The sequence below is a fragment of the Bidens hawaiensis genome, unplaced genomic scaffold (assembly GCF_021521415.1).
Source record: "Bidens hawaiensis isolate Kalapana, Puna unplaced genomic scaffold, B.hawaiensis_p1.1 tig00031776_1, whole genome shotgun sequence".
In the NCBI taxonomy this organism is placed as follows: Eukaryota; Viridiplantae; Streptophyta; class Magnoliopsida; order Asterales; family Asteraceae; genus Bidens; species Bidens hawaiensis.
The window spans coordinates 179,557-195,410 of NW_027495371.1; the positions used below are offsets into that span (position 1 = coordinate 179,557).

Consider the following 15,854-nt stretch of genomic DNA (forward strand, 5'->3'; position numbering starts at 1 on the left):
TCAAGCTCAAGAATACGAAGAGTGAATTTACAATGACTTGTAATTAATCTATTTATAATAAAATAAACCATACTAATCCTACTCAAGCTAAACTATACCAAACGTAATCTTAACTTACTCAAACTCCAACTCCTACTTGGATAAACATTAAAACAAATAAAAAAAACTTTCAAATTAATCCAAACTTACTAGATAAGTCAAACTATTAATTAGTTAAACTTTTTTATTTTTTTAACAACGTTTGAAACTACTCTAATACAATACCCAGAAAGACCGGATGTCAACCGAATATATTGATTTTGACGTTTCAGACTAAAAACACAATTCCCCTTAGGTTTTTAGGGTAAGTTTAGAGAATAATAATTTACCATTTTATTATTATGACGTAAATGTAGAAGCAGACATAGGAAGCAGACCTTGGTTGACCGACCAATCACGCGGAATAAAAGGGTAAACTGATCATAACCAAAAATACAGCAAACCCAAAAAAAATATCAATATCGTTTAATTAAGTCACGATTTGTTCAACTTCAACCACCAAACCAGACAGACTATTTATTCTCAATCTCTTCTTGTCTCTGCCGCCGGCCAATCCGATCTCCGTTCAAGTATATCTGAATTCAGATCAGGAGGTTTTAGGGTTATTATTATTATTATGGAGCGTGTGTTTAATAAAGTCCGGAATCTGGACGCGTACCCTAAAATCAATGAGGACTTCTACAGCCGTACGCTTTCCGGCGGCGTTATTACTCTCGTCGCCTCCATCGCCATGTTCCTTCTCTTCTTCTCTGAACTCGGTATTATTATCTATCTATTTACTTAATATTAATAATTTCTGGATCTTAAATAAGGTATGAGTTTTTATTGCTTTTAGTTTGATCAGTGTTTTGCAGCTTTAGATTTATGGTATTTTGTTGTATGAGATGATGAAGGATCTTGATTTCAAACATATTAGGGTTCTAAGGAAGTAATTTAGATAACAGTTAGAAGCATAATTCAGTATTGTAGATGTGTTATTTTAATTAATGCTTTAAGTTTATGATTAAATTAACTTAGACTTGATTTTTGATGTTGTGATAATGTGATCAATTTTACATTTTTATCTACTTGCTCTCGGTTTTTCGTTGAGTTGGATGGTTTACTTGGCTAAGCTATGCAGTCAATATCCGAGTGGGATATCGGGTTCCCGTGTGAAAAATCGTCAGTACCGATATTATTGGCGATATTGACCGATGTATTACAAATTTTCCTGATGTAGTATCTTCCTTCTTTGTTTTTCTATTTGTCTTTCTTATTATTGCTGCTATTAGTGTTTTAAGTCTTAATTGTCAACTGTTAGTGTTTTAAGTTTTAATCAATTTCTACTTTCTACCATTGTTAGTGTTTTGCAAGTTGCGAAAGGTTAATTTGTTAATGGTAGGAGAATATATTGAATTGTTGGTGTTAAATTTCTATATATATATATATATATATATAAATACTGCATGATATTAAAGTTACCGATATCCTATTGCGACAACATATATCTCAGATACCGGTCCTTGACCGATTTCTGATTTTTTACCACATCAACTGCATAGTGGTTAAGAAGATATGTTAATGGATATATTTGTGGTTAATTGGAAAACTAGATTTAGATCAAGAATGTGAGCATGTATAATGTGGTTTCGTATGTGTTGACTTAACATAAAGTGTTAGCCCATGATGCACATAACTTTAAGATCATTATAGGAAACTGCAAATGTTTGGTCAAGTAAGATGTACAGGTGGCTTTGTTATAGATACATTAAGTTAATAATAGATGAAGTAAGCAATGTTGTTGCTTGAAGTTACAGAATCACAGTGAAAAGCAGGCAAGTAAGAAACTTTTATGATTGTTGTCCTTGCAGGGTTATATCTACATACAGTTACTGAAACCAAGCTTGTAGTTGACACTTCTAGAGGGGAAAAACTACATATCAATGTAAAGACCATTCATACTTAAAATGAATTTTTATTCGTTTGATGTTTTTAACCGTCATTGATATGTATTGCTTTTAATTGCAGTTTGATATCACATTTCCGGCTGTTTCATGTACTCTACTCAGTCTTGATGCCATGGATATCAGTGGAGAGCAACATCTTGACATTGTATGTTTATAATTGTTCTGTTGATGCGTGGTTGTGGTGCTAATGTTTTATCTTTGTGTATATTTTTAACTTTCAGAGGCATGATATAATAAAAAAAAGAATCGACGCTAATGGCAAAGTCATTGAAGAGAGAAAAGAAGGAATCGGTGGCCCTCAGGTTAGTGCAACCATATCATCATATGTGTTATATTAATGGGTTGTCTTAATTAACGGGTTTATGTAATGAATAGAACATAGAAGACATGTTGCATGAGTTTGACTTTTATTGCTTATGGGTTATATTTATTACTATTAATATTTTGTCTAACTAGTTGGACCATGTTACTTAATAAAAGCTTTTACCTTTAAGATCATGTGACATGGCAATATGTAGGTAGGCTTGTAAGTGAACCAAACACTCAGTAAATTGCTTGACAGGAAGTGCGTTTATGTTCGCTAATAAACAGACGAACATGAACAAAAGTTTGTGTTTATTTAATTAGATGAACGAACATGAACGCATGTTCTGCTTGTTTATTTATGTTCTTGAAAGTTCATTTAACCATAAACAGGTTAACACGTTTACGACACGATAAATATAGATATAAGATATGTTTGAAAGGCATTTACATTATTGTATTAGACTTGTTCGCTTATTGTTCGTTTATGTTTATTTATTATGTTTTACTTTAGTGAACTATTTGTTTAGATTTTTAACGAGGAACGAGAACATGCTCATTTTCTTAACAAATGAACATGAACAAAAAATTCCTTTTGACTAGTTGTTCATATTTGTGTTCAAGCTACATGAACATGCCCCCATTTGTGTTTCTTCAGTTCTTTTATAGGTCTATTTGTAGGCCAGTTTAGATATTTATTATTTATTTTTGTTTTAACATTTTAATCGTCATGTGAGTCTCTACAGATCGAGAAGCCTTTGCAAAGACATGGTGGAAGGCTCGAGCATAATGAAACATATTGCGGTTCATGCTTTGGTGCAGAAGCGGTATATCTTTCTTTTCCTTTCCTGCCCTTTGGTTGTACATAAAGCTCACTTAGGTGTACTTTGAGTAACGCCTCACGTCTCAACTTTCGGGACCGAAATGCCTCATGCTTTTTTTAAACCAAGTTAGAAGACGATAATATAAATTGGCTTCATGACTAAATTTCTTCATTTTGTTTACAGTCAGATGATGAATGCTGTAATTCATGTGAAGAAGTTCGTGAAGCGTATCGAAGAAAAGGCTGGGGTATGACAAATCCTGATTTGATTGACCAGGTTAGCAGAAGCATATATTTCTTGTCTATTTGGTTTACATTTATAATGATATATCAAATCTTATTATGATAATATAATGGTTTTGTTTAGTGCAAACGGGAAGGTTTTGCTCAGAAGATTAAAGATGAAGAAGGTGAAGGATGCAATATTTATGGTTCTCTTGAGGTTAACAAAGTGGCAGGAAATTTTCACTTTGTCAGAAGCTTTCATCAATCAAGTGTTCATATCCCTGATTTGTTTTCTTTCCAAGAAGATAGTTATAATGTAACCTACCACTTTGGCGTTCAGTTTATTTCAAAACTTTGTTTCTTGTTTCTGATAACGTTTTGTTGACTATTGTGCAGATAAGTCACAAGATAAATAAACTATCATTTGGAGACCACTATCCAGGGATCGTAAATCCTCTTGATGGGTAATTTTTTTGTTTATTATAGGATTAGAGAATTCCATTTATACGCCTACAAACTTGTGATTTATATTACATATGCCCTTAAAAGTAAAAAACTAAAACTAAAATATCATATGCTCCCATTTCATGAAAACAAATTAATATTTACCTATTACATGAAAAACAATTTAAAACATGACCGATCTACCTTACCTTTTCTTAAAACTTAAAATTTCAAATTTATCCATCAACAATATTAGGTAAACAAACCGGACATTCAGTGAATTGTTCGTGAACCACTCGGCGGGAACTTTGTTTATGTTTGTTTATTTAATAAACGAACAAACAGGAACACGTCTCGTTCGTTCATTTTATGTTTGTTTATCTTTGTTCCATTTATTTAGTTAAATGAATGAACATGAACATGGCTCAACATATATATGTTTATGTTTTATTTTAATTGATGTTTGCTTAGTTATGTTCATTCATCTATAATTCTACATTCAGTTATGTTCGTTTGTTTGCTTTTGTGAATCGTTCACGAACAGACATAAACGAACACGCACGCACTCATCTTTTTAATGAACTAACACGAACAAGAAAACGCCGTCATTTAATTATTCGTGTTTGAACAGTTAAAGTTAAATGAACGGACACGAACATGCTCTGTTCATGTTCGCTAGGTTCATTTACAGGCCCAAATAATATTTTTGATAAATATACTGTTGGGTTTCGTAGGCCTTTTGTTGGCCCGATTTATTATTTGAAGTCCAAAGGGCAGATGGGTGTAGGGTGGCCAGACCGAAGCCCGGCCTGGTTTAGATTTCTTGCATAATAATTTACTAACCCTAGTTTAGTCTCTATATAAACAACATTATGTACTTGTAATTTTTGTCACTCAATAAAGATATACCTAGTTGCCACCCGTGGACGTAGGTCAGTTTAGACCGAACCACGTTAAATCCTCGTGTTCGTTTACTGCTTTCGTGTGTGTGTTCGGTTTCGTGTGTGCGTTTAATCCTAACAAGTGGTATCTAGAGCTTAGGTTCGGATAACGCGAAGAACACGTTGAACCAGTTCCGCCGCCGCCGCATCAAGAGTCGGAGCTAGGGTTCCGCTACGGTACCCAGTAGCCACCGGTCAGTTTCGTTGCGTCACTGCAGAAGGGTAATCGCCGGCTAGGGTTCTGCCATACCCAGTGCCGACGATCTGTGTAAAGGTTCTGTTCGAAAGTAGGTTCACGCATCACCACCGTACCTGTGCCGCTTTCCGCCACCGATTGCTTGGTCAACGTGTATTTGTTTCCAGTTTGTTTGGCTGTATATGATTGACCATAAAGGAGAAAGTTATTATTTATTTTTCTTTGGAGTTTGGTGTTCTTGTGGCAGAACGTTTGACGGCCGGAAGGAGCAAGAAATCAAGAATTGTTATTTCAACCTTTTTTTTTGGAGTTCATGCCACTATAAGACAAGAGAGTTTTTTTTTTTTGGCAGGGAAGAATACGTGAGCAAGGGTTTCTTAATTTTTTATTTGTGGACTGTCTCTTTTGGGCCGAAATACAAAGGGCTGTAGGCCCAGTCTCTTATATTGTGTGGGCTTGGGTTGAAGATCAGTTTTTTTAATCAGCTTTCGGTTAAGCAAAGAACGAGTAAAACAGCGAATCAAGATCCTATTTTCGTTGAAGAACAGTTTCAAGTCAGAAGAAATTTAAAGAAACTTAGAACCAGTACCAACCGCGTTTGTCAGGTTTCATCGTTTCAGTTTAAAGTTTCAGTTTCTGATTTACAGTTCGTATTTCCGCTGCGGTTTAAATAGGTTGATTTTTTAACAGAGTTCAGTTGAACAGTCGTTAAGTTCAGGCTCGTGTTGCTGTGTCTGTCTTTGTTTTTTATCCAGTTTTTCGTTTTAGTCATTGTTATGGCAGAAGACGGAAAGTTTTCGATACAGAAGTTTGACGGACAGAAGTTCGGTTGGTGGAAGATGCAGATTGAGGCACTACTTTGTCAGAAAGACTTGGATGTAGTGCTTGAGGATGAAAAACCAGAAAAGCTGTCAGAAGCAGATTGGAAGAAGTTAGACAAGAAAGCTAGGGCTTGCATTACTTTGTCGTTGTCGGAAGATGTGGCGTTTAACATCATGAAATAAACCACAGCACGTGGTATGATGGAGGCGCTATCCAACATGTATGAGAAGCCTTCGGCAGCGAATAAAGTCTATCTTATCCGAGAGCTATTGACAACAAGAATGAAAGAGGGTGGGTCAGTTACAACTCATATCAATAATCTTAATTCGATCTTGTCCCGCTTAGTGTCAGTTGACATTAAGTTTGATGATGAAGTTCAAGGCCTCTTGTTATTATCCTCTTTGCCCGACAGTTGGTCGCAAACAGTGACTGCAGTTTGTAGTTCGTCTACAAATATTACTTTCGATGGGATTCGAGATTTGATTCTGGGAGAAGATTCAAGACGCAGAAGTTCAGGTGAATCATCAGGCAATATGCTAGTCACAGAAGGTAGAGGTAGGGGAAAACAGCGAGGCAGTGGGAGCAGGAAGAGGAGTCAGTCTAAGACTCGTAAGGATATTGAATGTTGGGGTTGTAAAGAGAAAGGACACTTCAGGAATCAGTGTCCGAATGGTAAGAAAGAGGTGAACGTTACAGAAGACGACACAGATGACGGGGTCAGTAGTGATGAGGCTTTGGTTTGTAGTGTTGAGAGTAGCGTTGATGCTTGGGTGATGGATTCTGGTGCATCGTTTCATGCCACTCACTGTAGTGAAACGATGAAGAATCTTGAATTTGGGGATTTTGGAAAGGTTCGACTAGCGAATGATGATATTTTAGAGGTTACGGGTATGGGAGACGTTGATTTGATAACTTCAGCCGGTACTTCTTGGACTTTGAAAGACGTGAGGGTTATTCCAAGTTTGAAGAAACGTTTGATTTCAGTTGGGCAGTTGGATGACCAAGGGCACGATGTTAAGTTCGGGAATGGGCAGTGGAAAGTAGTCAAAGGGAATCTTGTGGTTGCTCGTGGCACGAAAATGGGTTCATTGTATATGGTCGGCACGTCATCGAAAGGAGTGGATCCAGTTTTAGTGAAAGACAAAATCCGGTTCACAGAATCTCGTGGGCAGAAGAAGGTTCGTTTTGCAAGTAACAAACCCAGAGCCAAAGTGAAGATTCAGGATGAACGAGCTAGGAAGGTTAAATCAGTTGGGGGACATCGTGACAGTGGGAGCACAGGTCGTGTTTCAGTTACAGTTTCAGGTCGACAGTGGATTAAGAAAACCAGTATTCCAGCTGTAAAAGTCTCTCCAATGAATTACTTGCTGAATATGGAGAGTGTTTGTTCTCAGGTTATCTCAGGATCCGGTAGTTCGTTACAGTGGGAGCCGGTAGGGACAGAGAACGGGTCAGGGGCAGTTTCAGCCATGACTGACGTGTTGGAGCTCCGGGGAGTTTCAACGGGCCTTCAGGTTAATTGATGAAAAGGCGGTGGCAACTAGAAGAAGTTTAATGTTCAGATTACAGAAGTACAATCAGGAGTGCATACGAGAGTATTCAAGGCCTCCGAGTGGGAGATTGTTGGGTTTCGTAGGCCTTTTGTTGGCCCGATTTATTATTTGAAGTCCAAAGGGCGGCCACCGAAGCCCGGCCCGGTTTAGATTTCTTGCATAATAATTTACTAACCCTAGTTCAGTCTCTATATAAACAACATTATGTACTTGTAATTTTTGTCACTCAATAAAGATATACCTAGTTGCCACCCGTGGACGTAGGTCAGTTTAGACCGAACCACGTTAAATCCTCGTGTTCGTTTACTGCTTTCGTGTGTGTGTTCGGTTTCGTGTGTGCGTTTAATCCTAACATATACAATGGGGAAAGTAAATATGGGGCTGTTAAGCGTTTAAGCTTACATGTGAAACCGTCAAAATTACGTAGTTTTGATTAACAGATGATTTTATTCTTTTCTTGTTTCAGTTTCATATCCATTAATGTAGCAAACTTAGACTAAATCCCTAATTCGTCATTCAACATCATCGATCGTTATTTTTTCAGATTTTAAGCAACTCATATTCTCAATCTATAGTCATAATTTCTCATATCAAAAGGCTCCTAAGCCCATTTATTCGAAGATGTTATATTCTAATGAATGATGACTTCTTCTTTATGTGTCAACACCACCAGTAATCTCCACTAGATTACTGGCTCAAACTTTTTCTCATGTCTTTTTGTTCCAGTTTACAAATATGAATCATTTTTGTTGCAATAATAAAGAATAAAAAAATCTATTATTCAAGAATTGTGCATGGGTTCATAGCAACTGGTCTAGAACAGTAGAACTTATGCTCCAAAGACAAATTTTGTTTTGAAACTTGCTTTTTGGAGAGTAGTTTTAAATGAATTGGAGATTTTTAATCTAAGAATTAATTAAGATTAAAGATTGAGGATGATGATTTGCTTGCAGAAGAGAGATTGATGCGATGATAAAAATTACGACTTAGGGATTTAACCTAATTTTGCTAAATTGATGGGAATGAAACATATATAAGAAAAATCTAAAATCAGTTTATTTAAAAATTGTTAATCAAAATCACGTAGTTCTGATCGTTACACATGTAAAGCTAGGTGCTTAGCATCCTCATATTCACTTTCCCTATGTCACAATTTACAAAAGAGCAAGTCACTTTTATCAATCTTACTTTCTTTTATACTTTTATATGTTAATTACACACGCGAAAGGATTATTTGGTAAATTTTAATTTTTGTTACTTTGAATAAACTTTAGTTGATATTAACTGGTTCGTTCTTCAACCAAATTTGCTCTTAATTTCACTCGAATAGACTTTCTTTTCCTTTTTGCTATGTTCTAGTTAAAAGTAAGGGTATAGTTAGCATAGTAATTTTGCTAGTTAAATCAAGAATAAATTTGACTGAATAAAAACCTAAGGTAATTTGAGGCATTAAAATTGATTTTTTTTTAAATAATTCTTAATGGGTGCAAATAATGTATAAAGTAAAGTAAGATATTTTATCATTACTTGTTTTTTTATGAAATGTGTAAATATTGTATTTCTAAAATAATATTGTTGATCGGTGAATACGAAATTTTATGATTAAATTTGGATAGGTATGAAATTTTAAAGTTAAAAAAATGATAGTATTACAGTCAACAGTCATTTTTGAATTGCTGTTAAAATATTAATACTGTGGCTATAGATGATATCTTACTTAGTTTAAATACGTGCAACATTCTAAATTGTTGTTAAAAAGTCTATATTACTATCATAATAAATCTGTCTTTGTTACCTTTTTCATTAATGGATTTAAATTTCGATTCAGGGTGCATTGGTTTCAAGAAATCCCCAACGGAATGTATCAGTACTTTCTCAAGGTTTATTGCCCGTATTCAATACTTGAATTTATATATATATATATATATATATATATATATATATTATTAAGGGGCTGTTTGGTTGCCTCTTAACAGTCATTAAGATGCTACCTCTTAATGACTCATAACCTCTTAATGACTGTTAAGAGGCTACCAAACAACCTAAACTTGTTAGTGGTGTATATAAAAGTGTTCACTTTCCAATATTTTATCAAACTTTGTAGGTGGTACCAACCATATACACTAGTGTTAGAGGCCGCACTATTAAGTCAAATCAGGTATATGGTCAACTTTAAAGATACATTTTTCTTAATGACTTAAATTATTTTCTTTTCTTTGTACTTGCATAATTGCATATATGTATTTCATATTTTGTACAGTTCTCTGTGATGGAACACTATAAGAGCCCGGAAGTTGGCAGACGGTCTCTCCCTGGTGTCTTCTTCTTCTATGACCTTTCTCCGATCAAGGTACACTTTATACAATTTGGCCTGAAATTAATATCTTTTTTACAAAGTCAAATATTAATATTTACAAAGCGGTGGCTTGTACAGGTGACATTTACAGAAACACATATATCGTTCTTACACTTCTTGACCAACGTCTGCGCCATTGTTGGAGGTAAATAATTTGGCTTTTGATGGCTCCTCCTTATTGATATACTTGTTTATAATCTTATATGGTTTTTCTTTTCCAGGTGTTTTCACGGTTGCAGGGATTGTAGACTCATTCGTTTACCACGGTCACAAGGCTTTAAGGAAGAAGATGGAAATTGGAAAATTGGGTTAGTTTTTGGTATCGTATAGCTGGTTGAAATTAAGAATGTTGGAAGGCAAGTGCAAGATGATTCGCGGTCTTTTTGTTAGAATTTTTAATTTATTTTTTTCATTTTCTGTCAAAATATTTTGTAATTTAGCGTCGTTTGACTTCTTGTCTGTAAAACAGACCCTATTACCATTTTCACTTTTTTAAAACTATAGCTTATTGACTAAAAAGATTTGTAGTGTGTAATCAGTTCGAATTCCCTAAAATAGGTTTGAACCTTGTCAAATTCGAACCGGTTACTTATGACCAACAAGATCTGATGTGGACAACCACCAGGTTTGACTTTCTTTGACCAAATATGAGCTTGGCCTTGTTTGAGTCAGTTGTGGGTTCATTTGTTCATCCTCCAAACATGTTATAGGGACTTAGTCAAAGCTTGGTTAAGGGCCCGTGTCAGGTTAAATTCATGAATACGTTTAGTAAAACCGACAGGTCGATCCTGAGTCAATATGATGCTTATAGGTTTCTCTCATTAGTTGTATAATAACGAGCATTTATTGTCAACAACTTATGTCAACGCTAAAAAGAGTTGAAAATAGTGTTCTTTGATTTTGTTAAAATTTAAATATAAAGAAGCTGTATTAAAAGAATAAATAAATAAATTTTCCTGGTCCGTTGTGACGATTTCTGGGTTCGTGCAAAATTTTCAGGTTTATACGAACGTAAATGAGAAATGATTCCAGACAAAAAAAAACCAGAAACAAACTAATAAACATCAAATCATGCTTTCAAATAGTTTCTCATTTCTCAATTAATCATTAAAGTTTCAACAGCATTAAAAATTAAATACCGAATCACATTGAATCTAAACTACTAATGCATAAAAACTCAATTAACAAAAGAAAAAGATGATACCTGCTGCAACCAACTAAAAAAAAACCTAAGTTTCAATGGGCTTATTTTCAACGTGTGTAATACCTTCAAACTCACCACTTTTCTGTTCTTCACTGGTCAACCACTGAGAAAGACACTCATGGATGATCTCGATATTATTACGTTCGACAATCGAGGAAACACCGCCGCGCTTAACCACCTTGATCTTGGCATATCTCAAAATATGGTCAAGGTTTGATTCAGCCGGGTCGTTCACATAACGGTCCACCGTGTTCTTGATAGCACCACACCAGATGGGTCGAGCCACTTTAAGAAACTCATGAACCGCCACCACCGGAAGGCTCACACTTCCCAGAGCCGACTCGCTGCTCCCACCTCTTGCGTGATAATCCGAACCCCCGAGCTTCAAAAGATCGTATGTATCCGCCAGGTCACTAAATGCTGTACATCATTTACAATAATCAGGTTTTGGGTTGGCATGTCTAACCCGTTTAATAAATGGGCCGTGTACAGGTTGACATGTTTAATAATACAGGTCGTGGTTGACTTGCTTAACCCGTTCAGTTAAACAAGACGACCCACTAACCCGTTAGCCCATATTATTAGCAACCCAAGAATTTGATTAACACGTTTACCACTTGGACATCACCCACGGCCACCAACCCGTTTAGATAAATACATTAAACGAGTTGTGTTTACGCCGAGTTGCTTAACCTGTTCAGTTAAACAGAACCTACTAACCCGTTTATGGCCGTTTAACTCATACTTTTTACAAGTTACAACCCACCAACTAGATTAACACGTTTACAACTTGGTTCATTTGACATGCTTAGACAAATGGGTTAAAACGGGTCGTGTTCAGCTTAACACATACAGCTAAACATGTCAACCCACTAACCCGTTTATGGCCCGTTCAACTAATACTTTTTACAACCGCCCAACTCGATTAACACGTTTACAACTTGGTTATCTCCCATTAAGTGGGTGTGGGTTAGGGTTTATGTTTTTGACATGAATAAAAATACGGGCAGTTACTTATGAAAGGAAATTGGGATAACGTTAACGTGTTGTATACCTGCTAATTTACCATCACTTCTGTAAACTTCTAACCCGTGTAAACCCGCTTCTTTTAATCGCCTGATAATAGCAACCGGGTTTTTCAAAGCCCATGGATGAGCCAACACCGCGACTCCACCCGTTTCACATATCAATCGCACTGCTTCCTCTGCATCTGGCTCGCTTCCGCTACACCATAATTGAAAATATACAATTTACTAACTAATGGGTTGGTTCGGTTTATATTTCATACCTTATAGATCAAACTGTATAAAAGAAGTACTAAAAGTGAAACAGGTCGAAAATCACCCGCCATGTAGTTCTAATGCATACAACCTTCTATATCATTTATTATTAATTAAAATTGAAATTTAGTATTATGAAGCTAATTAATTATTAAAATAATAATAAGAAAGTGTTCTGAGTCAACTCAACATGTTAAAAAAAAGACCCGTTTTGACCTGAGCCCACTTTGATCCTATCAACAGCTAAAAAAAGCACCAAAATCAAAACGAGTCAAAAATCATCCAAAGTGTAGTTTTAAATTTAACAACTGATTATTATTAATTTATTAACCACAAAATAATTATTTATAAAAAAAACTGGCGCAAAAAGTGTTCAGAGTCAACTCAACACTTACAAAAAGCGACCTGTTTTGATCCGAGACCAATAAGACATGTTACCATACCCAATAAACATCCAACAACATAAAACAGAAGAGTGAACCTGAAAGATAACTTACGTGCAATAAGCGGGCCCGCCATCAATACCGACTGAATGCTTGTTTTAAATTCTCAACATGGCCCGCTTCAACCATAGCCCGAGCCACATGTAATCTCCCCGGTGCTACACCATCACCCGCAATCTTTTCCACATTTTCCCACCTGATTGGCAACTTTAATTTATTTTAATTTTAATATCATATTTTTTGCTCGCAGATAACGTCCTTCCCTTATATTCGCCAAAAACCGGTCCACCTTTTCATAATTTGACGGCCCACAGCTGCTGTAATACGCCAGAACATGAACCGGTTCTTCAGATCCAGTATCCGTTCTGTTTAATAAAATTCAAAAATTATATACATAACAGTTTTACCAATTTCACCCCTTGAAGTATAAATAATATACATCTTTAACCCATTTAATTTTTAATAATATTTCATTTATCATTTTAGTTTATTTTTTTCTAATAACTTTCCGCCGTCAAATTTTTTTAAATCTAAAGAGACAGCAATGTTGAATATTTTTTCTGAACATTCCGATATAAATTTAATTGAAACCAGAGTTGTATACAAAATGAGATATTTTTTGGTATCTTAAACGACTTTGGCATGTGTTTTGATAGGTCACATGACTTTTGCAGGCAACTCCAACTAGTTCATTAACAATTTCCAAAACTATTATTTTTTAACTTTTGGATTATATTACACGAATTGACGAAAATAACCTTGGTGTGAAAATGGTGCTGATTTCGACACCGGGAATAATCTTGATCTCGACTTTCCGTGCCGCCTCAAGGGCTTGAGGGATGCCAGCCATCGTGTCATGATCGGTTAAAGAAAGCACTTTTACCTGTTCTGAACAAATTGAACTAATCAATTCTCATATGACACAAAGATTGAATTTTTATCTTTAACAATGAAAAAACAGTACTATGTTTGGCAAACAGGCATTAATCTTAATTCTTCAAAGTTCAAAAACATTTGTCATGTCTTGAATACAGAACAGAACAGCAGTAAGGAATTAAAGATGAGTATTTATGGCATATACCCCACAATAATAAGTATACTATCTATCTAGGGTTCCATACACATTTAATATACTGGTGAAGACAACCATAATTTCACAATTTGCATACAATTTTGATAGGTCCTACCATATTTATTTGCATCTATGTTAGGTCCAAAATCAGGTGCAGCCCTATATGGTCTAGTGGGTATGAATAGATAGACACAATATATATATATATTAACAAATTCATGAAAAATAACTCGAAAAGTAGTGTTTACATCGATACAGAAGGCAACCGGGCAACAAGTTGCGCTGCTAGCCATTTTGAATAGCAAAACTAACAAGATTGTAACTTAAGGATTAGTTAACGGTTAATTAATGAGTTTGAAAAATACAAAACCAGGGGTTTGATTAAATGACTCAATTGAGAAACAAGAAAATAACTTCTAACTTCATTTTCGAACGTTTAAGAATAGAATTAAGGATTAATTAACGAGATTGAAAAACGCATACCGACGAAATGACTGAATAAAGAAACTTGAAACCCATATTTATAACCTTAATTATGAAGATTTAACACTAGAATTAAGAAATTATTAACGAGTTTGAAACACATACATGAAATGATTCAATGACGAAACAACAAGAGAACTTATAACTAAGAAACCCAGATTTTAAACTTTAATTAACTTCATTTTTTTAATAAAACTTAACACTATAATTAAAAATTAATAGTTTGAATCACACATACCAAGTGTTTGATGAAATGACTGAATAAAGAAACAGGAATATATAAACAAGATTAGATGCTCATTAAATACAACTATAAAACCCATATATTTTAAATTTAAACCTTAATATGAATATTTAATACTACTATAATTAAAAAAATAATTAACGAGTTTGAAACACACACACCAAGTGTATGATGAAATGACTAAATGAAGAAACAAGAAGATAACTTATAATTACGAAATCCAGATTTTTTTAACCTTAATTAAATTCATTATTTTAATAACTTAACACTAAAATTAACACTTAATTAACGATTAATTAGCAAGTTTTAACCACACCCACCAACTGTTCGACAAAATGCCTGAATAAACAAACATGTAAATATACAAGATTAAAAAGCATACATACCCCATGCTGATGCGCTCGTTCAACAAGCTTCATCGGAGACAAAAACCCATCACTGCAAATGGAATGAGAATGCAATTCAAACACCAATTTCTCATTACACGCCTTGGTGTTATTATTATTAACCAGCTTCACCTTAAAATCATCATCAATAGCAATAGTGGAATTGGAAGAGATGGTATCCAAGTGAACCCACTCGCTTATGGATTTGTAAGCTTGAGATTGCTCGTGGGTCATTCGTTTCTTGGTGCCACCACGCTTATTATTATTATTATTATTATTATTATTATTTGCAACTGTTGGTACCCATAATAATAATAATAATAATAATAATAATAATAATCGAAAGAAAGAAGAAATAATAATAATATGTTTGGTTTGAGGGTTGTGAATGAGAATGTGAATACTATTTGGCTGTCGGTTTGCAGATATATTATTATTCAACGAAGATTACTAATTTTGTATGATGGCTAACTGACTGACTGACCGCTGTAATTTTGGATGTAACAATATAGTTATACAAATAGCCCTCCAACATTTTTAATGTGTGTAAATGGTCCATTGTTTGTTCACATACCGAACCGAGCCGAAATCGAAAGAGCATTTTCTCAGCACCTTTTGATCCATTGTCGAACAGTTTGGGCAGCCCTAAACAAGACTCAAGGCTTCAAGTAGAATTGCAGTCTTGTAGAGAACTAGAGATCGGAATAGAGGAGATGAGTTTAGATAGAATTAGGGGTTTTACTTTTTAGGAGTTTTGGCTTCATATATCCCAATTATGTCCGACTCACAAATATAAGTTCCAGCTATTGAAATGACAAAAAATAATCCCAACTACGCATGTGGGTGCAAAGTTAATGGAAACTTAACCATCCGTTAGTTTCTAGTGACGTGGCCGCTAAGTTCTCAATTCCGCTGAGTTGTCTCTTAACCAGCTTGCGGGGACAATGTCGGGGCAATATGCATATTTTTACCGCTTTAAAGACAAAATAGTAAAAAAAAAAGGTAGAGGAAAAAGGAAATCGGGCCCCACCTCTATATCTTCATCTCCTTCATCCACCTCCACCATCCACCCCTCACATCCGTTGTAGGAAACC

At 35.0% G+C, this 15,854-nt stretch overlaps 1 protein-coding gene and 1 pseudogene across 2 annotated transcripts; one reads left to right on the forward strand and one right to left on the reverse strand.

Moving 5' to 3' along the window:
• The first annotated feature begins 617 nt into the window (after positions 1–617).
• On the forward strand, positions 618–10,154 carry LOC143582544 (uncharacterized). The gene is made up of 13 exons (XM_077065075.1): positions 618–797; positions 1,890–1,963; positions 2,047–2,130; positions 2,207–2,287; positions 3,035–3,115; positions 3,296–3,388; positions 3,479–3,652; positions 3,733–3,800; positions 9,121–9,172; positions 9,397–9,450; positions 9,553–9,642; positions 9,727–9,793; positions 9,870–10,154. Exons 1-13 carry the CDS (start codon positions 656–658, stop codon positions 9,959–9,961), a joined length of 1,152 nt encoding a protein of 383 aa, XP_076921190.1. The 5' UTR covers positions 618–655; the 3' UTR covers positions 9,962–10,154.
• A 723-nt stretch (positions 10,155–10,877) lies between these two features.
• On the reverse strand, positions 10,878–15,319 carry LOC143582546 (uncharacterized; annotated as a pseudogene). The gene is made up of 6 exons (XR_013143990.1): positions 15,245–15,319; positions 14,761–15,171; positions 13,334–13,458; positions 12,630–12,940; positions 11,907–12,076; positions 10,878–11,272 (listed from the first exon to the last, which is right to left on the reverse strand). The product of XR_013143990.1 is annotated as an uncharacterized LOC143582546 (transcript).
• Between the last annotated feature and the right edge of the window lie 535 nt (positions 15,320–15,854).